At 51.5% G+C, this 22,992-nt stretch overlaps 1 protein-coding gene across 1 annotated transcript in view; it reads right to left on the bottom strand.

Annotated features, from left to right (window-relative positions):
* Positions 1-15,536, bottom strand: part of ZNF618 (zinc finger protein 618) — a 59,456-nt gene extending 43,920 nt beyond the window's left edge. Inside the window, exons 1-2 of the mRNA XM_028130734.2 lie at positions 15,504-15,536; positions 12,863-12,906 (exon numbers count right to left, since the gene is read on the bottom strand). Of these exons, the coding sequence (XP_027986535.2) occupies positions 12,863-12,906; positions 15,504-15,536 (77 nt within the window). The remainder of the gene's footprint in view (positions 1-12,862; positions 12,907-15,503) is intronic.
* Positions 15,537-22,992: the final 7,456 nt, after the last annotated feature.

The following is a 22,992-nucleotide window of genomic DNA, read 5'->3' on the forward strand; positions in this document are numbered from 1 at the left end:
TGATGCAGAGAGGCGCATGGTCAGCCAATCCTGCCCTCTCCGAGGCTGGAAGCCAGGGTCTGTCTGACCCTCAACGCCAATCCAGCAAGAACACAGCCCACAGGTCCAGGGGTGGGTGGGGATGCTGGGCAGGCAGCTGAGGACTCTCCTTGGCTTGGCCCTCGCTGGTCCCAACCCTGGCCTCCCCGAGCTCTGCTTCCCAAGACCAGCCAAGAGGCCCGCTGGAGCGGGTGTCCAACCTGCCCGTGTTCCCCACAGCGGAGGTCATGGGCAAGGCAGGGCAGGGCCCCCTTACCTCAGCCCTTCCTTCACTGGCCGTGTTTGGAAGCTCAGCCCGAGTCCTGTGAGCACTTGATCGTGCCATCTGAACGGACTCAGTGTCCCTTTCTGCTCTCCAGGACCTCACTAGCATCATGACGTCCTGCTGAGAGGGAGGAGCTGTTGGGAGTCAGAAAGGCTGGGCATCCATACACCCTGTGACCTCGGGCAAAAGATTCCCTTCTCTGAGCCTCAGTTTCCTTCTCTACTAAAGGGGGACCATAATCCTTGCCAGGACGGGGGCAGATGAGCCAGGGAGCTGGCAGAGAGCAGGTTTCCATGGGTGGCAGCTGTCATTATGAGGATGACATCCCCACCTCCGGGAGCCTGCCCTGCTCACTGGGGATGCAGTTAGAGCCTCTCTCTGAGCATCCCATCCGCCTCGCACAGGCGATCCCTGCACAGGCGACTCTTGCTCTTGACACTGGGAGCCACGGAAGCCATCCTCTCACCCACAGGCACCATGGCACACAACATACGCTCCCTTACATGTGACACCCCTGAGGCCTTGCTGCGCGGAGGACACGGCTTCATGCTTTAGATTTACAAGCACAAATGTTGCTTTTCTCGGCTGCTTTGCATTTAATTAGGCGTCCTAATAACAATGGAATCGCAGGAGTACTTACATCACTTTGAATTAGTGGCGCAGCTCCTTCTAACTTCTGCAAAAAAAAATTTTTTTTTTCATCTATCATTTTTTAAAATAGAGCTCATTATTTTAATTATATCCATTTAAATGTACAGTGGAGCCCTTGGATATTCTCAGCACGAATCATTAGGTATATTAGTGAAAAGCACTCGGAATCTATCTGCACGCTGACACTCCACAATCTATTCTATTTGTGTCTCTGTAAAACAGATTTATATATAGATAACTACAAAATAGTTGCTCAAGATATGCTATGAATTTTATATTTAGCCCGAGTCACACTTCAACATAAAATCTAAAGCCGGGCGCCGAGAGGCCATTTCTCAGCAAGTACAGAGCGTCTGTGGTCGCTGGCTACGCCTCATGCCAGAATGCTGGGAGAGGAGCCAGACCAAGCGGGTTCTTGCCCAAGGAATTCCCTAAGAGCCCTCGCCTTTCACTAAGGTGATGGTTCTCAAAGTGTGTTCCTTAAAGGCCTAGGGGTTCCTTAGCAGTGGCCCCCAAAGCACTCATGAGGTCTGAATGAGGAGGGTGGTATTAAACAGGGTTCCAAGACACACACACACCCACACACACACACACACCGCTCTCTCTGATATGCATAGCTTGGTCTAGCAGTGATGGGCAACCTTTTGAGCTTGGGGTTTCAAACTTCGCCAAAAAACTGAGCATAACTTGGGTAGTGTGTCCCTTTGAGGAAAAAATATTATTTCGCGATATTTATAGTTTAAATAACATAAATGTTTCATCCATGTCATCAGAAATGGCACTGACACGCATGTCAGAGGTTCGCCATCACTGGTCTAACGTATACGTATTTGGGCTTCTTTCTCCCTGTAGAGGGGTAAATGGTGCCCCTGCCCCCCCCCCCAAATATATGCCCACATCCTAATCCCTAGAACCTATGAATGAGACTTTATTTAGAAAAAAGGTTCTTTGTAGATGGAAATAATTAAAGATTTTGAGATGAGATCATTCTGGGTTATCTGGGTGGGCCCTAAGGCAATGAGAAATCCTTACAGCAGGGGTGGGGAGCATCCCGCCCGCTGGCCACAGAAGGCCCGTGAAATCATTTGGTCTGGCCCTGCCAACCCATTAGGGGTGAGTTAATTAAATGTCTGACCAACTATAGCAGGTTATTTTTTTTTTAAATATATTTTTATTGATTTCAGAGAGGAAGGGAGAGGGAGAGAGATAGAAACATCAACGATGGGAGAGAACCATTGATCGGCTGCCTCCTGCACACCCCCACACTGGGGATCGAACCTACAACCCGGGCATGTGCTCTGATCGGGAGTCGAACCGTGACCTACTGGTTCCTAGGTCGATGCTCAACCACCGAGCCACGCCGTCCGGGCACAGGCTAATTTTTAAGTTGATAATTCTGTATGGCCCTCGGGTGATGTTATACACATCCAAATGGCCCTTGGCGGAAGGAAGGTTCCCCACCCTGCCTTAAAGGGACACACAGGAGCGTGGGCAGACACAGAGATGATAAGACACAGAGAAGGGGCGGCGGCAGCATGGCCACGGGGAGGGGTGGGAGGGATGCAGCTGGAAGTCAAGGAATGCTGCAGCCACCAGAGGCTGGAAGAGGCATAGAGAAGATTCTCCCCAGAGCCCGGAGACCCGTGACCCTGCCAACACCTTGGTTTTGGACCTTGGGCCTCCAGAACTGTGAGAGAACAAACTTTTGCTGTTTTAAGCCACCCCGTTGGTGGTAATTTGTGACAGCGGGAAACCGATGCACTACATCCGACTAAATTTGAAGGGACAGCGCCAAGTGGTTAAGTCTGTAAACCACTGCCCTCCACTACCCTCAGTTTCCTTTTGCTTCGTTCTTCCTCGTCCCTGTGACTGCATCTGGCCAGTCCAATGTACCCAGAGAGCCTGCCTGGGGCGGTTTCAGAGCAACTCTCTTCCTCTGGGTGCTCCCAGATGGTCCTCCAAGTGCTTAGACCCACCCCATCCCATCCGGCGCTCACAAGAGCCCTGTGGCCCAGAGGGAGAAGCCGCAGCACAGAACAGCCCCCTTCACATCCACATGCCCTGTGTGCACAGGCCTGGTGCACAGCAGGGACCCCATCCACACAGGGAGCGAACGGCATGCCTGAGGCCACACAACTTCCAGCGATGCGTTTGTTCTGGAAACCATTCTTCCAGCTCCAAGATGGGAACCGGTCCCACGAAACTCTGCAGCCAGAGACAGTGCAACCAAATAACAAATCAGTAGATTTGAGGCCCGAGGACAATTGTCATTTCTGGCCACGTTGGAGGAAGAGTCCCAGGTGATGCCAGGTGCCCAGGAGTCAGACAACTTTGTTACTGGGTACGACGTCCACATCACTCCACCAAAAATGCCAATGCCCGCTGGACTCAGTTTTCTCATCTGCACACACGGAGTGGGTTGGACCTCTATGCAGCAGGTGCGCCTGTCTCCTTGCACGGGATGGGGAGCAGTGCATCCATCGAACCCCGAGACTCAGCCTGAGGACGCCCCACTCCCTCCAAAGGCTACTGCTACTTTAACCACCTGTAACAATGTAGAGGGGGGAATCTCTAATCACAGCGTGTAAATAATGACTCGGTTAACTCCCTCTAGAATACAACTTCATTAAAGACTCCAGTCATTAGGAATGAGGGTTAACTGGTCTCAAGCTGTGCTTAAGCACTCTCTCCATGAACGCACGGCTGCGTGGGGTGTTCAGTGAATGAACGCGCACATCCAACCACGACTTCGGGGGCTGTGTGTACCCTGCTGCGGGGGCTGACCCCTGGCCAAGTGCTCCAACTCTACCCACCGGCCCACCTCCCAAGGATCTGAGTGCAAGTGATTATCTATTTGTAGATGTCGGTGGACCCCCTCCTTGGCAATGCTTGCAGGCCAATGAGGTAGGTTGTTGCCTCCCCCAGTCTGTTCTTCCCAAGACCTCCTGGGACTGCCATGCTCCTCAATCCAGTGGTCCCTTCTCACTCCTCCCTGAACCCGTCCTTTAACGAGAGCCCCCACTCTCCTCCGTCCAACCCTTTCCTCTCGTGGCTCTGTGCTTGCTGGTGGGCCTCTGACCTTCTGCCCGCTCCTGTGCCTTCTGCTGATTCCTCTTCACCAACCCACTGTTACACCTCAACATGCCCCAGGATCCATTCGAGAGCCTCTTCTATTTTTATCCACACTCACTCCCTAAGGCACTTCATCCAGATTCATGCTTTTAAATATTAACTATGTGAGGATGAATCACAAACTGTCTCTCCAGCTTGCACCTGCCCCCTGACCTCCACACCTGCATCACCAACTGCCTAACCGGCACCCACACGGAACAGGTCCAAACTGAGCCGCTGCCTCGGCCCTCCCCCCAGGCGACAAGCAGTTCCTCTGACTCCTACCCCCGTGCTCTCCCCACTGACCCGAGTCTAAGACACCCCCAGCCAACAGCTGTAACCTTCCCCATTCCCTTCACTAACAACTCCATCCCTCCAGCTCCTCAGGCCCAGACCTTGGAATTATCCTTGCCTTGAATTTACCAGCAAATCCTATCAACTCCACCTGCAAAATATGTCCCGAACCTGAGCACTCCTTACCCTCCACGGCCACCACTCTCGTCCAAGCCGCCTTCCTTCCTCCTGTCTTGTTGTAATAACCTCAGAGCCAATCTCCCTGCTCCTGCCCCGGCCTGACGCTTCCAAATCGATGTTCCAACACAGCAGCCAGAGCGAGCCTGTGAAAATAAGCCAGGTCGCGTCTCCCTTCGGCTCAAAATCCACTCACGGTTCTGCCTCTCACCCAGCGCAACAGCCACCGCCCTCACCTGACCCTCAGGGCTCTGTGACGTGCCCCCCGTGCCCGCTGACCTCGTCTGCTAACGTCCCCGCCCCCTCGTGCCTCCTCACTGGCCACACCGTCTCCATGTGGCTCCGTGCTGTGCTGTCCACTGTCCCCTGAGCACACAGGCACGCTCCTGCCTCGCTCTGCACCTGCTCTTTCCTCTGTCTGGAATGTTCTCCGCCCTCCCCCGCCCCAGGTGCCTCCATGGCTAGAGCTCTCCATTCCTTCAGGTCTTTGACTCAAGCATCCCAGCGCCGGTGGAGATGTGCAGGCTGCCCGATGCAAGGCCTCCGACGCTCCAATCCCCTTCCTCGCCCGATGTGTTCTGCTCAGTATTTGCCCTGGGTTTACCTAACACACTTGTTACCGCTCACCCTCTTCGCTGTCTGTCACCCCAACGAGAACATGAGCTAGAAGAGGGCGGGACTCTGTCTTGTCATTCATGGTCACATTTCAGCACCCACAGCAGTGCCTGGCCTGCGGGAAGTGATCAGGAAGCACCCTGTTCATTTAAGGACCCAAGGCACGTGCCCGGGAAAGGTCAACGCCAGTGCGGCCTCCGGGGTGTCTCCCTCCAACATCGCCTGCCAAATGCCAATGGTTTAACTGCTCACAACTGCAGGCAGCCATGTCCATCCACCTTCCCTCGTGGGACATGGGTCGGAGACGTTCCCCAGGAGCCAACGGAAAGAGTGATGCTTATTCGTGAAGTGTCAAAGTCTTACTTATTTCCTTCCCAAGGGAAATGCCCGCAAGTGCAGCACACTCTTCCTCCTTCCTGGAATGCCAGTAGCCTGGAAGCACGCTGACACCAGCTTTTCCCCCTCCGGCTTCATTGAGATATTACTGACACATGACACAGGTACGTATGAACTGTACCACGTGAGGATCTGATACTGCACAGTGACACCAATTCCTGAGGGTGCAGGGGAGCTGTTCTATCATCCATTGGCAGACCTGGGTCCTCAGGGCACGGGGTGGGGTGCTGAGGTCTCGGGGGGGGGGGGGGGGGGGGGGCCCTGCCGTCTCACACCAGGGGTTCCGGGAATGCCCCTCTGCTTCTAACAGGCTCGTGCCCCCAGTGTGCCCACTAATTCCGCCTGGTTCTGAGAGACTGCCAGAGGCAAGGGCCCCACCCCCCTGCTTCTTGTATCCCGGTGCCTGGCCCCTGGCGGATGTCCGTTAACGTCCGCTGAATGGTACAAACAAACAGAAAAAGCCCGACATAAATACACCAGCACGCAGGGTGAGAGGTGCTGCTGGTGATGGTGGCGATGATGACGCAAAGGACGCAAACAAGAACAGGGCAGCTGAGGCGTACTGCGTGGCTACGGTGCCCAGGCAGGGCGCCTCACTCCACAACGCCTCACAGGGTAGGCCGTTTTGTTTTCAGGTAAGAAAACCTAGGATCAGAGAAGCAGAGTGACTTTTCCTGATCGCACAGCCTTCTAGTGACAAACGCGCTATTCAACCAGGTCTGCCCAACTCCAGCTCTTGGGCTTTTGATCATCTGGAGGATTTCTGTTTTCTCTTCTCAACAACTTGTTGAATGAATGAACTAATAAATTAACAAATGACCAGACGCTCCCAGAGATGGGGAATCTATTCCCGAGGCCCCTACGGCACCGTCAGTATCCTGACAGAACGGGGCACGTGCTGGGAGCTGAAATTCAGGGGATCATCTCTGCCACAGAAGGAAGTACTTGGCGCTGTGTTCACTGCTGACCTCCAACGCTCCTTGACGTGTTTGAAAATGGCCGCTGTGCCCACACATGTCCTTTGGCTAAAAAGAGGCTCCTGTCTTTAGCCACAAGGACGGAAATCAGAATGGGGAGAAAGGGCGCAATGTCCGTCCACTATCCTGGAAGGACAGAAAGAGGGAACCTACAGCAAAACCCCCGTTTTCACGGACCCCGGTAATGAGGCCTGATCTGTACTTACTATTCTTCCCGTGTTTCAAATCTTCACGCCACCACACAGGCCTTAATAACCCTCAGAATTATCTGCACCTCCATTTCTGTCACGTATCACTGATATACTTTAATAAATAGTCAAGTAGAAGAGCTGAGATTAATAGATTAAAACTATTAACCTATTTAACAACTCTTAACAGTCTAGAAATTCAAAACAACCTACAACGCATAAATATACCATTAGCTTGAGATCAGTCTTAGGCACTTAATTGTCTCCATGGTGGTGTCAGTCAGCCACAACGCTGGGCGACACTGCAGCTCGGAAAGACAGCCTGAGGATTTAAATATGAAGCGTTAACTCCCTGGTTAATTTAAGCCTAACATAGAGAAAAGCAGGAGTCCTGAGCAACACTGGGTAAAGCTGGAGGTTTCTTTCACGGGTGCCCTGGTACCTGGGAGGCTGGCCCGGGTCACTGAAATGTTAGCAAGGACCCTGCAGACTCAAGAATTCTTGCCCAGGTGGGACCCACTCACTCACAGGTCATAGGGGGGGCCCATGCCCACGGTTCTGCATCTTCTGGGGGCTCCCATGGGTCCGAAGCAGACCCCAGAGGGCAGGTAACTCAGTCAGTGAAGAGTGAGGCAGTCCCCAAGCGGGTCCTCACGCCGGATGATGTACATACACTCCCTCTCCACCAACGATCTTTCCTGCCGAGGCTGTGAGTTAGCTCCCATCCCTTCCTCGTACAACTCCTCTGGCCACTTTCTCCTTGGAATGAAAGGTCCTACCCAACAGGACCACTTCCTCTCCAGCATGCTGCCCACACGAGCAAGTGATGCCCAGAGCTGTCCAGCTGCCATCTCTCCAATGGCAGTGCCCACACACCCCGCCCTGGCATGATATCTGGCCTCTCCCCTCCACGCTCCACCCGCCAGTCCTAGAGGCCAGCTGATGACATACTGAGGTTTGTAATGCACAGCAGCTCTGTCCACACACTCTAGCGGGAGGACCCAGCCTGGTTCCTCACTGCCCAGAGGCACCCCACTCCCCTGACACACCAATGAGACTCCTAACTACATAGTCCAGGTCTTCCCAAGGTACCGGGATGATAACTAGAAGCTCCCTAACCTGCCCACCCCGCCCTCTCCTCATGTGTAAGCCGGGGATGTGAACACTAACCACTAAGGGTTGTGTAGAAGATTAAAGCACAGAGATGCCTAGCATGGGGGTCAATAAATGGTGGTTTTTTTCCCCCCTCCCTTCCTTACCAAGCACTTGCCAGACAAAATATGAAAAGTTTGGTGACACTATGAAAAAGAGGAGCTCTTAGGCCATGGATGGAGTATTCATAAATGAGTGTAGGAGAGGTTTTTAGGCCTGATCGAAACAAAAGGAGCAGCGATGAAGAGGAGAGCCAAGACCCTCCCCTCCCAGGAGGGGAAGGCGGGGGTGATCAAGGTGGACTTGACACTCACTGGCTTTCTTAACCATCCTGTGTTGGGTGGGACCTGGAGGAAGCTGAAGCCACGGGTGAGGATGTTTCTCCTCCGTTGGCGGAGCCAGACAGACGATGAGGTTCTGGAAATTTTCTGAGTTGCTCTCTCAGATCAAGGGCCTTTGTCGTTAAGGACCTCAAGAAGTGGACAGGTCGGATCATCCCAGTTGCCATTCCCAAGCCTGCGCTTCTTCAGGACAAGGCAGGACGTCCAGGCGCTCTGAACCGATAGTCACAGCTTCACAGGAAGTTTCTTAACTCGCTCAAAGAGCCCACGTGGGAGATCCGAGCTGGGGGGGGAGCGGGGGGACCGAGCCGAGGTTCCCTCGAGGCCCGTCACTTCACTCTGCAGGACCACCCCAAGTTCGAGAGCCACAGTGCCATTTGGCAGAAAGGAGTCCCGGATTTTGATGGGCATAAGCGAGTTGCATTTTGTGGCTGTCTCCACAGAGCAAACCTAAGGGTGTCTCTGAATTTTCAGAATCTGCCCTGTTTACAGAGTCTTGGTTTAACAGTCCCCGATAAAGCACAGTGAACTCTCCCCACCAAAGAAGCAACAGCTCCCTCTCCTTGTCACACTTTGGAATTTAATGTTCCAAGTCAGCCTGCGATTTTTACGATTTTTGTGGTCCAACTTTGCCCAAAGTTTGCCCAAAGATTTCCAGAATACACATTTCTGGAAATTAAATAAGCTCCATTAACAGGCGTATACACCTAACGTCAAGTTGGAAAGACGCCGCCTAAAATACACCCCGAGTCCTCAAGTGATTCATTCTGTTAACACCACACTGGTCACTGATGAGCATTAGGCCCACTGTTACTGTGAAATTCTGTGCAGATGACGTTAGTTTAGGGCTACTTTTATTTTACTGCTGAAATCCAAAATGCTGAAAACAAGACTATGTTATTCAAAAAATAATGATGCAGCCACACACCCATGCGGTTATCAAATTAAATGGTCCACCAGTGGAAAATCTTGGCTAAAAAGGACAAGACTCAGCCTCGCCCAAAGCCATTTGACTATTTGGGTAACGTTGGACAAGTCTATTTCTCAATTCCCTCCAAGGAAGAGGGATGCCAATCACTGCCTCAGAGGGCCTCGGGGAGGATCGAATGAGCTATGTATAAACTGCATAACACAGTAGCTGGATCATGGTAGGCCCTCAGCAAATACAAGCTCCATCCCCACCCACACACCCCCCGCTCCTGCCCCCTCTCCAATGTCTAGGCTGTACAAGAAATCAATGGCCAACCCACTGTTACCTTTTCCTAGGAATGGAATCTAGCATGGTGGAGATGTGGTGATAAAACAAGCATTTACTGAACATCTACCATGGGCCAGACATTGTGCTAAGGTATATATCTCATTATTACACTTAATAATAATAACATTAAATTATTATTAACATTATTATCAATGACAGCACTATCAGAGAGGTACTAATAGAATCCCCATTTTAGCGACAGGGAAACTGAAGACAGGTAACTAGCCCAAGGTCACATACCCAGGAGGTGGGCAGTGCCAGGATCTGAACCCAGGCGGTCTGGGCTCTTCAACACTGAGCTAAGCTGCCTGGCCCTTAGCGGGACTGGAGAGAGGACAAGGAAGTTGGATGCCTGGCAGACCAGGCATGGAAGTGGGAGCCACAGGGGTTTACGGCTGTTCCACACCCTCCCAAGCCCCAGCGGGAGGCTGTGCACTTTGGATGCAGGACTCACACGACCCAGCTTTGCAAAACTGCATTCCTTAGGCCTGACTGAAACAACCTTTTAGAAACCCACTTCCAAGCCTACCTTCCAAGGTCCTGAACATTAGCAACACTTCTTACTACATCTTGTCTCCTGCCATTTACTCTCCTCCTGGCAGCCAGAATGATGCTTTTAGGACCAAATTCATGCCACTCTTCTGTCCAAAACCCCCAGTGGTTCCCCACCTCCAAGGCCCTAAAGAGCCACATCAGCCTCCTTGCTGTTGCTCCAATATGATATACAAATTCCTGCCCCAGGGCCTTGCACCTGCTATTCCTGCACCTACTATTCTCTCTACCTGGAATGTGCTTCTCTCAGGATTGCTTGGCTCAGTCCCTCATCTCCTTCAGATCCTTGTTCAAATGCCACCTTCCTGGGGATGCAATACTCCCTCTGGTTCACTAATCCCCCTCCCTGCTTTCCCCCATAGCACTTTGTACCACCTGACATACCACATGCTTTATGCATTTATTATGTCTCCCCCGCTTCCACTAGAACATCAACTCCATAAGGCCAGGGTTGCTGTCTGCTGTGTTCACTACTATACATCCAGCACTAGGTCATAGGTCAGACTCTGGCACTTAGCAGGTGCTCAGTAAGTATTTGTGGAATGAATGACTGAGAGTGGTTTTCCATCTCCCCCCCACCCCAACAATCTCCCTATCTACTCAATCCTGATCACTTGGTTAGGCAACGAACAAATGAGTCCCTTAACCTCTTCCATCCCTGGTTTCCTTATCTCCAAATGAGAGCGCTGGAGTAGGTTATCTACAGAGTCCTTCCACGCCTGAAAACCTTCAACTGACAACAAAAGGCAATAATTCTTCACTACAGCAAGCCCGTAGCTTCATTTACTCGATTCTAAAAACCACATTTCCTTTAGTATTTTCCACAGCCAAGGCCCCACAGCCCCCATGCCCTGAGAATAAGTGAGGTTTGGCTGAGCTGTGCTCTGTGACTTGTAACCTGCACACCAGGTCAGCATTAACCTCAAGTGCTGGGATCACTGGTCTTGTAAAATCGACCCAGGTTGGGTTACAGGGAAATAAACCAAACCACATTCGGTTGTCTCTTAGGATCAGAAACACCATCTCTCCTTGTCCCCCTCAATTTCACACTGATTCCTGAGCAGCCCATGCTGTTGGTTTTGGGGTTTAGCCAGAGGCCCTCTCGAGAAGTAATGAAATTGGGTGTTCTGGGCCAAAAGGAAGGTGCTGGGACGAAAGCAGACCGTGGTGTGTAAGAGAGCGTGCTGTGGCACGGCTGGGAGCTCAGTGGAAGCCCATGTCAGAGGGTCACAGGTCCTTCAAGGTCATTCCATCGAGCCTACCTCTGACCCCAGGGAACCTTGGGGCTTTGTTTCCCCATCTGAAACAGGGACTAAGGGGGGGGTGTATCTAATGCTCCACAAAGTGCCTACAAGTCTAAACCCCACTTGGCCAATCTAACCCAGGCCAGGGTCAAGTTCACCAGCATCAGCTAAGGCCTTCTCTTGATGTTTAAGGCAGAAGTCACTTCTCAGATTGAACGCTGGGTCACTGTATAACATGACTGCTTTGGTCTTTCAAAGATGCACTACTAGCTTTACTGACAGAATCAATATAAACTCACTTGTTAGCTCCTTTGGAGTCCCTGCCTTCTTGACAAGCCCCCGGCCTATGGCAGAGCCGTTGGCCCCTAACAGTCTGCGCTAACACCTATTAACCGATCACTTCATACCAAGAAGTGAGAGGGCACAATGGTTAAGCATACGCATTGGAGAAGTCAGACCTGGGTGAGCATCCTGGCAGAACTACTCACGTCCAACTGGGCAGCCTGAACCCCAAACACGTCTCTGTGCCTCAGTTTCCTCATCTGTAAAGTGGGAATAAGAGCACCTCCCACTTAGGGTGGTTACAAAGATTACATGAATTAATAGTAAGTTAATATATGTGAGTCACGTAGTCGGGAGCTGACATGTAAGTGCTGACTCAATGGTAGTCATTATCATTAGAAATTTCTTCAAATTACACATGACCCTGAGGTTGGGATTGGTCCTTCCTGGGGTATATTCTGGCATCGTGGTAATAATACGGGGCTCGATGACTGAGTATATTCAAGCCTAGGCTAGTCACAGAGAGCAAAGAGATGGCACACATGCCACCTACCCGCTCCCCTGACTGGGCAGGCATCTCTAATCTATCTCAGCACTCTTCTCCCTCCCCCTGCAGCCACGGGCTGCTCAGGCTCAATACAGAGCTCCAGGCAGCCACTAGGACTATGGGGAAACCCGCCTGCTGTACCCTGACAACAGGCAGATATGCTGGTGTGGGAGATTCATGCATGAAGGCAAAGACCACTTCTGCGTGAGAATCATGAGAGATGGATGGAGCCTTGCCTGTCTGTTCACTGCTGTGGACCCAGCACTTTGAAAAGTCCCTGCCACGCAGCAGACACTCAAATACCCGTTGGATGAATAAATTAGCATCAAATACATCTGAGCCCGTAGCACACAGCACTGGGCCTAACCTAGCAGGTGCTCAATGAATGAGGGAGGACGGTGGGATAGCCTTGCTCGAACCTCACTTGAGCTCACTACTTCTGAGTAGAGAGTGCACCCAGCTTTGGCAGGTTCAAGGCCTCGACACAGCCACTCACTCATCACGTGACCCTGAGCAGGACCTTTCCTCCCCAACTTGAGCAGCCAGAGGCCAGTTTAGGATTGAGTCACCCTTGGTTCCAGTCACAGGTGCCCACAGAGGACACCAGGAGGTCTGGAAAGTGCTGCCCACAGCAGTACATCCTCCAGGGAAGTGCGGATACTTCTCAGCCAAGGGGACGGGCCTGGACCACCCATCCTTTCAGGTGGAAGAGGCACACCTGTCAGGTGGCTGCTCGTTGTGAGGGAGGCGTGGTGAGGTGAGGGTGGACCTACCTGCTCGCCGTGCTTTTCCGTCCAGCCGCACTGGCTCCGTCAGCCTGCAAAAGAAACCCAAACACCAGCATTAGCCAAGGGGGGAGACACAGAATTCTACCCTCTGCCGGGCCCCACCAGGCTGCTGCTCAGCACAGCCTGCGGACACAGGGGTGAGCTGGCCCTGTCCCGGGCTCCATTCCTTCAGGCTGGAAAACTCTGCCCCCAGTGGTGAGAGGGAGTCAGCACACCCCCAACCCCAAATTGGCTTGGCCCTTTAAATCCAGCAGAGCACCCATTGCCAACACAAACCCAGCAACCACGGAACCCTGGGGACTCGGTGAAAAGTAAGTAACCAGCTAACTCTGAGATTGAATTGCACCATTTTTATTTTCAGCTGGGATTTCCAATAAAACAGTAGCCGCAGATTTATTCCTACCAACTGGAGGGGGAGAAACTCATTTATGTTAAAATATTCTGTCCCCCAACCCTCTGAGCTGGGGGAGGCAAGAGAGTGCTGGTTCCTAATCTCTTTATTGGGGGGCGGGGGTGGGGTGGGGAAGTAAGGCTGACCAAATTAAGTTTTCAGAAATCATAAAATCCTGGTTCAGAGGGAGAGACTGAGGCCCTGGGGGAGGAGGAAGCTGCCTGAAGTCTCATGAGGACTGAGGGACACAGACCTGGGGACGCTGACTCCCAGGCCAGTGCTGGGGGGACCTCGAGGCGGAGGCCACAGACATGGGGGAAGGCCCAGACTCTCCACCACCCCTGGTTGAAGCAGCAGCCCCTAGCTTGGTGCAAACATTTAACATGATGTAGGTTCAAAATGCTGGCACCCATCTGTTCCCAGATCCGGAATCCTCCCGATCTTAGAAAGGTCATGTTGCCACGTGTGCTCTGTATTTGGAAACAACCCTGGCGGGGTCTGGGGAGGCCCCAGTACCCAAGCGCATGGATGTTTCTACCGTGAAACTGACCCAGGGAGCCCCCCTGGGCTAAATGAAGAGGGCAACTAGCCGCTTCTCCCTTAGGTCAAGTCCTGCCACTTCACAGGTTACGGAAAATCTTTCTTGTTTCCAAACTTTTCGAATTTCAGCGTTGTGGATGAAGGCTTGATGACCCAAAACAAACACAGCAGCAGCTACCTATGATGAGTGCTCATGGGAAGTTGCAAACTGGCAAAACCAGATGGCGGACTTCAATCCAAAGTGTGAATATATAAAAATAAAGGCATTTCATCCCCCCCCCACCCCCCCACACACAAAGGCCACATTTCAGCTTCTCTTTAAAAACCAGTTAATCCAGCAACACAGTCCCCACACGGCCATAGTCAGCTACAGCTGACATATCTTGTTCTCCAGTCTCCACCTCTCCCTCTTGCCTCATACACAGCCCCCCAGCCTGGCCCCTGTGGGCATCCAGACTGGCTCCCCCTGGAGAACTTCCCAGCAGGTGCTAGTGTATGACATTAAATGCCGCTTATTGAATCCTCTCAATGGGTCCCCCAACACACATACACAATATTCCCACTTCACAGGTTAGGCACAGAGGGTCCTCAAGCCATGTATCCAATACCCCAGGGCTGCACGCCCAGGTCTGGGTGACTCCAGCGCCTACCTTCTCAGCTCTGTAATATTTTATTGTCCCCCAACAGCCGGGAGAGCTAATGGAGAAATGGGGTGAGCCTACACCACCCCGACTGTCCACCGGAGGGAAGTAGAGAGGTGAAGGACACAAGGGGAGGCGGAAGCACGAGGCCTGGGCCGGAGAAATTAATGGGATGCCGGTGTATTATTTCAGCAGAAGAAACAAAGCAGAAAATGGTTTGCATATCGTTTCACTGGGAACAGAAGAACAGGATCCATTACAGCCCCTCTCCGACACTGCATTCCTCAGAACTTGTCGGGAAAGCGAGCGGGAAGACACTGTTTTCACGTCCACATCGTAAGAGGCGGAAGTGGCAGGGGGTGGGAATTCTGCCCCAGAGAGCCTAAACAAACCGTACAGCCCCAAATGGCCTCTCGCCTTCCAGCCTCAACTCTGGCCATCGATTTCTAGCATTTCATACATATTTTTAATGTTGTCCCTTTCCTTCACAATTCCACGCGGAGTTGACGAGTTCAAATACAGGGAACACGTGGCTGGGGTACGAGAGAAGAGTCTGGTGTGTTTTTTTTGCACACCTGATTATCCCCAGCTACCTTGCCCTTTTATGATGCTTATGATACTGGAGCTTTGTATCACTGCTAGCCAACACTCGTTTTCGTTTTCCACCCATTTTTATAAAATAAAGACAAAGTGCGGATAAAGATGTTCAAATCGTTGTCTAAACAAATCCCTTTGCAGAGACTAAGGTGGTGGCACAAGGGAAAACAAACCGATGGAGGAGGAGGGCTACCTTGGCAGGAGCAGAGCTGATGGGCAACGGGCACAAGCCAGAGCTGTCGAAAACAGCACCTGTCAATATCACAGCAGCTGTCAATCACAGCACGCGGCCCGCGTCTAGACCCACCGTAATGACAAGGACGGCCTCTCGGGCCCTCCTAGCCCCGGTCCAAGCCCGCAGTGCTAAAGGCGCCAACTCTCCGTTGCAGCGCTCCCTAAGATGCCAGGCCAGCTTGCTGTGTGTCCTCACCAATCAATACGTCATAGCGACCCCTACTGTTCGAATCCGTTGCACCGCGGACACTGCCATTTTCCTAGGCCCAAAGATCCTAATACCAGCAAATTCAGGGGACCCAACCTGAACCGCAAACTCAGTGCAATCTGACTTGGTCTCAATGTGAATTGAAGTTTAAGAGGACAGGGTTTAGCCTCAGGCATCTGCGTTCGAGTCCTGGGTCTGCCATTTTCTAGCTGAACGCTCCTAGGCAAGTCTCCTCATCTGCAAAGTGAGGAGTAATCCCAGGACCTCCATCCTGGGGCTGGCATGAGACTTAAACCCAGGTAACGTACACAGAGTAGCGCAGGTAAAAGTACGTAGCAGGGCTCAGCTGCAGAGCCGGCCTGGACAGCATCAGGGGTCTCCCCGGCCTGTCTCAGGCCTGATCTGAATCCCATGCTGCAAGTCAGCATCTCAGGAGCTTCCACCTAACCCCCCACCACTGAGCACGGCGGTGCAGACAGAGTACGAAGCGCAGGCCAGGCATGTGTTTCCACCGCTTACGTAATGGAAACTCTACTGCTGTCGCCACTGCTCCTGGGCCATGTGCTCCTAGAGGATATGCAGCTTCCGGCCCAGGCTCTGGGTCTCGCTTTGAACCTTGGGCAAGCTTTCCTGTCCCTGGACCTGAGCTTGCCCAGAGGCAAGAATGGGAGCAGGAGCAGGAGAGCTAAATCAGATCATCTCCGCCCTCGACTTCCATCTCAGTCATTCTATGTGGAGTTGACCCAACCTTAACCAAACCCCTCGATGGCCAATGAAATGTGCTGGGGACAGTGGGCCATGAGAGACCCTCCTGCTCACTCTCACAGAGGTGGGGGTAGAGGTACCCAGACCCCCCAGCTCCCCATTAGGGTACCTGTCCCCATTTCCTAGCCCCATCCATTCCTTATACACCGGCTTCTCCCTAGAACCTGAGCAAGGCTATTTTTGGTTTCATTCAACCCTCCTCTTCCCTCCCCAAATGAATGTTAAGTTGTTCTTTTCCATTCTCTTATTAAGGATTTCCTTGGAAAGAAAATATTATTCCAAACCCAGAAATTTTATTTCTAAATTTGTGCAAATGTAAGTTGTAATACATTAGCTGCATTTCACATTTTGTGCAAATGGCAGAAACAGGCAATTCGTGTGCTACGGGAAGGGGGCTGGCCAACGATTTCGATAAAATAAACCCTTTTTTAATTTAAATGCTAATGCACTGAATTAAAATTTAATAACTGAGGAAATTGAAAAGCCGAGCAGGAATATTGGAAATAAATCCAAGCAGAAACAGCTGAAATTAAAAATTCTAGAGAGTGGGAGGATAGCAGCTAAGCTGTCTTATATGATTACATTTTTTTTTTTTTTTTTCAGAATGAAGCAAAAAAAAAAAAAAAATCCTATCTCTCGCTGGCTCTGGGGCAGTAAATCCACAGTGCTGTGATTTATTGCTCAATTTTCCTGAGGGAAAAAGGCTTTCTTTCATGCTGAAATATTTCATAAATTTCAAGCCAGCATAAATTCTTAATTTAAAAGTTATGGAGGTCACATTTAGTGCACTGGTACGGTTCCAAAATCTTAAAGGAATAGCAGCGACCAAAAAAAAAAAAAAAAAAAAAGCAAATAGGAGGGGCAGAATTTGCTTTTTTTTTTTTTTTCCTTTTTGGTTTTAATTCACGAGTTGAAATTTCATTATTAAAGATTCCTCCTGGATGGATGAAACCCAAGCACGTGGGGACCTGGTGTGTATTTGGAAATCTGCTGCACAAGATGAAGAGATAAAGATTTAATTCAATTATAAAAAGGCTTTTTTTCCCCCCCTTTAAGCCACTTGAGGAATTTCTGGTAAAAATTTCCTCCCTTCACTGCCCCGGAAGGGGTGAGAGTGGGGGAGGGTGGCCAATATAATGGCTTCTCTTAGATCTCCAATCTTTTGTGCACACTGATATATTCATTTGTTATACAGCTGTTCAGCGGCGGAAAGAATGCTGGGGCGCCCATAATTCTAAGCAAATCAATCAAAAATTAATGATTTGTCATGCTTGCACAATGGAGGAAAACAGCTCCTTGGGCCCTGGCTGCCTGATCTCAAAGAATGAAATGCCTTTCTTGGAAAAGAGAGCTGAGCCAGAGGTTCAGGGAGGCTGGGGTGCCACAGCCCATGTGGGGGCTCACGGTTCCCCAAGCTCAGAGGGGATGGAGGGGGCCCCCACGCTGGAAGGGGGCATCTCCAACATGGCACCTCGGCCGGCCAAGCCCAGGGCCTGGCACAGCACATTTCCATGGGGTCTAATTAGGATCTTGCCTTTCCCCTCCCCCACTGAAACTCCAAACCTGCTTCCTCTCTGGAGAGGGCGATGACTCCCCGCTCCCGCACCAGATTGGATCTATCCTGTTCCCCGTTGGAGGATCTATCCTGTTCCCCGTTGGCCAACCCTCCTAACACACCACCACCAGTGCCTCTCGCCAACTCAACCGGACTAGGACCACGGTTCCTGCAGCGCCTGCCTGCCCCCAGATGGTGCCCTCCTCCTGGACAAAGCCAACATCTCTCACGTGGCCATGTCTCCAGCACCCAGCTCAGGGCCTAGCACACAGCAAACAGGGTCAAATCCGTTATTATTTCTCAGGAAACACAGATCATGAGGTTGCTTAGATGAAGGATGAACTGCATTGGCAATTGTACTTGGATGAAATAGAGCAATTGACCTGAAGCAATCAACCCCTCCTTTATTCGATCAACAGGTATTTCCTTGAAAGCCTACTATGTGTCGAGCACGGTGCTCAGCTTTGGGTGGACCAGGCCGAATCCCCCAGGCTCACTGCTTCAGGGGCTGCCTCCACCCTCGGGAGGGAAGAGTGAATGGCGCCCCTGGAGTCTTGCCTCCTTTCTTACTAACTTGCGTGGATGTTACACTCACAAATATCAAACGCATGGTACTCCACAGCACGTGTGTGTGCTTCATGCATATATATGCATGCTAGTTCGATACATTCTGTTTTACATGGCCAACTGGTCCAACGGACCCTGCAGGAAGGAAGGTGCTCAGCCTCAGGAGTGAAACCAAGTGCCCTTGACCTGGAGGCCTGCAGGAGGCGGCACACCTGTGAGAAGCACCTGCCAGAGGACAGGAGGACGGGTGTGTCCCAGACAACGCAAGCCGCATCTACCTCTCTCTTTCCTTTCCAACATCCGGTGGATCCTCAAATTTCACTTGAACTTCCTCTCCCTCCCACTGAGGCACGGGACTCAGTGCTCATCCGACAAGCACTTACTGAGCTCCTTCTATGCGCCAGACATCGTTCTAGGCATTGGGATACATCCCTGCTCCCATGGCCTTTACATTCTAATGGGGGAGACAGTAACATTACGTACAAGAAGTTGGTAAAAAATATGTATGCTAGAAGGTAATCAGTAGTATAGAAGGAAAACAGAGAAAGACGGGGGTAATCGGAAAGGAAAACAGAGAAAGACAGGGAATAATCAGAAGGTTGGAAACGAGGGGAGGAGTAGGGGGTGGCAGCTTTAAGTAAAGTGATCAGAGTAGACAGACAATGGGAGAAGGTGGCCATGTGGTGTCTGGGAAAGGGAATGGCCAGTGCGGAGACTCAAGGGCGGGAGTGAGTGAGGACGGGAGGAGAAGAGGAACGGGAGGTCAGCCCAGGGCCTGTAGGCCACCGAAGGGCTTGGGTGTTTACTCTGCAAAGCCACTGGAAGGTTTTGGCAAAGTGACACAATTTGACTTTCGTTTTTAAAAGATCATTCCGGCTGCTGTGTTGAGAACAGACTATGGGCAAGGGTGGAGGCCGATGAGGAGGTTACTGCAGCAGCCCAGGTAAAAAATGAGGATGGCTGGGACCTGGGGAGTGGCAGTGAGCGGGTGAGGAAGGGTTGGGTTCTGGATATAGTAGAAAGTAGAACCAACAGGACTTGCTGATGAACTGGATGTGACGAATGAGAGAGAGTCGAGGAAGATTCCAAAAATCCTGTGTCTTAGCACCAAGAAAAATGGAATTGCATCTCTCTGGTGCATAAAAATATTAATCACCAGCACGGCCAGCACTTTCTAGATGGTTACACAGACAACCCCAAGAAGGAGACACTGCAGTTTAACGATCCCCCTCTGACCAAGAACCAATCAAGTACCGAGAGGGGCCAAGTGACTTGTCCAAGGTCACATAGTGGATCAATGTCACGGCCAGGGTTCACATGTGTTCTACACACCTTCATTCTCTAGGACCAAGAAATCACACCTGGCCCCAAACAATGAAGATGAACTGCTCTCCTATCTACCGCGGGGCCCCAAATCCAGCACCAGCAGCGCCCGCCCTACTCACCAGGTGCTCCTGAAACACCTCTTCAGGGTGACTGCGCCAACCCTGAACAATAGCTTTGCAAGTTAGAAAGAGGATTCTATTCCCAGGAAACTAAACATAGTATGAAATCCCAAATTAGACCTTGCTTCTTAGATCACATTCAGCAATATGTTTCTAGCATGTGGTAGTTGGCTTTTAATTTTGTATATTTGCTTTCCCAAGAGAACACAGTTACTCAGAGACACTGCCAGCCCTGGGTTCCAAGCTTGAGGGGTGGTAGAAGCTGCCAGAGAAGGCTCTCAGTTAAAAAAAAAACAAAAAAAAAACTGGAACTCAGATCAGTGATGCCATTTTTCAATAGATATTGATATAGTCCATAATAGATGTGTGATTCTGAGCAAGGCCTTGGGAGATGGACAGTGAGATGAATCAGACATGGTTCCTGAGTCATTCGCCCAGATACTAACTACTAGGTGCCTACAATGTGCTGGCCACCAGGGTAGTTACCGGGGACACAACAGCAACAAGAATCGTGAGCGAGACAGGCAGTGATTACTTCATTACAGCACATGCTATCGATTTATAGTTTCCCACTGAGATGTGCACTCTGAAAAGTCTGGATGCCATGAGCATCTCTGACAACAGGACCCCGTGAAACTGCAGATTCGGGAAGGGCTTCGCGAGGGATGGATGCTAGAACAGGGCACACGGAGCCTTGCTCAATGAGGGAAACGTAAAACCTAAACACAAATGGAGCTAACACCAGCTGGGTGCCAGGGAGCAAGGAGAAGGGTGCCACCTTGCCAGCTGGGTAGCCTCGGGCACTGAACCCCACAGGGCTGCAGACTTCTCTGAGGGCCTTCACCTCCAGAGGAGGGGACCAGCCCACTGACACTAGGGACGGAGATGCCAGGCCAGCTCGACTCCAGGACAGAGGCCAGAGGCTAAGAGAGGCCCCGGAGATGCCATCATCGACTGGCCAAGGTTCCAACTACAGGGAGAACCCCCGGGAAATGACCAACGTCTTCATTCCTCTTGGCTACACTGCCCTTCTGCCTCTTCCCAAGCCCTTGCTGTCTGAGGTCAAGTGTCAAGAAATAAATCAGGTTTCCTAGAAATGGAACCAGCACAACAGGCCTTGTGTATTTCACTTAAGCTTCCGGGTCTAGGCAGGTCCTTCTCCTCTCTCGGTGGGCAGCCATGCAGACTGAAGCAGGACCCTAATACTGACACTATCACCATCAGCCTTGTCTTTGTCGTCACCACCAACCGCTAGTAATTAATGAGCGCCTGTAAACCAGGCCAGGGAGCCTCTCTTTATTCCCAGGCTCATTGGCCACCCCAGAAGGCACGTGTACCTCTGAAGGCCACTGCTGGCTGCAGTATGGAGGCAGGGAGCCCAACATGAAGGCCACTGTCACCTTCCAGGAAAGAGATAATGATGGTCAGGGATGGCAGTGGAGAAGAGAAAACTCCAGGAATGAGAGCTATAAGGAATGACAAAGATCACCGGTGATAGAGTGTGCAGAGCACCCAGGATGGAGCTGGCACACAGTAGTTGCTCAATAAATGGCAGGTTTAAACAATAAACTGCTGCAGCTGTGGTGTGTGGAGGGCCTGGTCTCCTCCGAGCACAGACCTGGGCACCTGGGAGGGATGGAAGTAAAAGATGGACCCACCTCCCCGCCTGGGGCCTGACTCACAAACCTTAGAAGGAGAGGGAGTCCTGGCCTCGGAGAGGAGGGGCAGTAGCCTCCGCTGGGCTGCTGTGAGGAACTCACCACCCAGACCACGGGCCTTGTTCTCATTCCCAGGGGCCTGCCGGATGCCGGAAGCCGGATGCCACTGCAGCTGGAGCCCACCGTCCACATCTGGATCCCAAGGTTCTGAGATAGTTCCTGGTTGTTTAATGTGTGTAAGTTCTAAACGCCCAGCCGGGTTGGATCACAGCGTTCTACCCTTGCATCAAAAACTGTGACGTTATTCCTGTGGCCGGGCTCAGCAAAGGTTTGGGGTATTTTTGTTTCGTGTTGTGTGTGTTTTTGAACTTCTTATCCTGAGATAATTTTACATTGATAGAAGAGTTGCAGAGAAACTACAAGGAATTTTCTTCTACCCTTCACCCACCAGGAAGGGCTTCGGGCAGGGGAGAAACGTAATCAGAATTCTGTCCGCAAATGGGTTGCTGGAAGGGGCAAGACGAAGAGGCAATAAGACTAGTTAGGGGTCAGAGTCCAGGGTCAGCTGAGGCTCTCCCTCCCCAGGACCAGCAGTCAAAAAGCCTTCAGGCTGCAAGACCAAACCGTGCAGGAGGACACCAAGCGCAGGGGTGGTGGTCCTGGGAGTCCGGTGGGGCACAGGCCTGGACACTTGCTGGTGGGATTTCAGCGAGTAACGGGACCTCTCACTGCCTCAGCCCTCTCCTCTGTGAAATGGGAATGATGCTAAGTGCCCATCTCAGAGCCTGTCACGAGGACTGAGTTAGTCAGTTGCATGCTTATTTCAGGGCTTTTACATCCAGTGTCAGCTTGGGCTATATCAATCCAGCATAAAAGGCCTCCGACGGGGGTAATACCAGCAATCCCGGGGCGTCCAGCATCACCTGAGCACCCCCTGTCTGCCAGGCCTGGGCTGGGGCCCTGCACGCACCACATCAACCACACTGAGTGGGAGGGACTGTCCCCAGCCCCGCTGTGGAGACAGGAGCTAGAGGCTGGCAGGGACCAGCTGGGGAGAGGCTCAGATGCTCGATTCCAAGTCCATGTTCTCAAACCCTATGCCAGGCTGCCTGAAAGGCCCGGCAGGTGACCTTGGCGACTGACATTCCCCGTCTTTAAGGGTGGACACGCTCCTCTGCATAAATGCCGCTGTTTGTTTTCTTTAAAAAAAAAACAAAACGAAAAATTTCTCAGTTCTTCAGTCACACAGTTAATCTCTCAATTTACAAAAGAGAAAGTCATGTGACTGAATTCCACAAAAATTCTCTCTCCAGGTTTATGATTTTACAGAAAACTCCAGGGAAAACCGCCTGGAGCGAGTTAAAACCAGATCAGCCATAAACCATGTCCTGGTGCAGCCTCACTAGGCCAGGACTCAGATTACTCATTAAATACGTGATAAATATTCGCCTCAGATCAGCAGGAAGTGGGGGGGCGGGGGGTGGCGAGGGGAGATGTAAAGAAAAAAAAAAAAG

The sequence above is a fragment of the Eptesicus fuscus genome, chromosome 15 (genome assembly GCF_027574615.1).
Source record: "Eptesicus fuscus isolate TK198812 chromosome 15, DD_ASM_mEF_20220401, whole genome shotgun sequence".
NCBI lineage: Eukaryota > Metazoa > Chordata > Mammalia > Chiroptera > Vespertilionidae > Eptesicus > Eptesicus fuscus.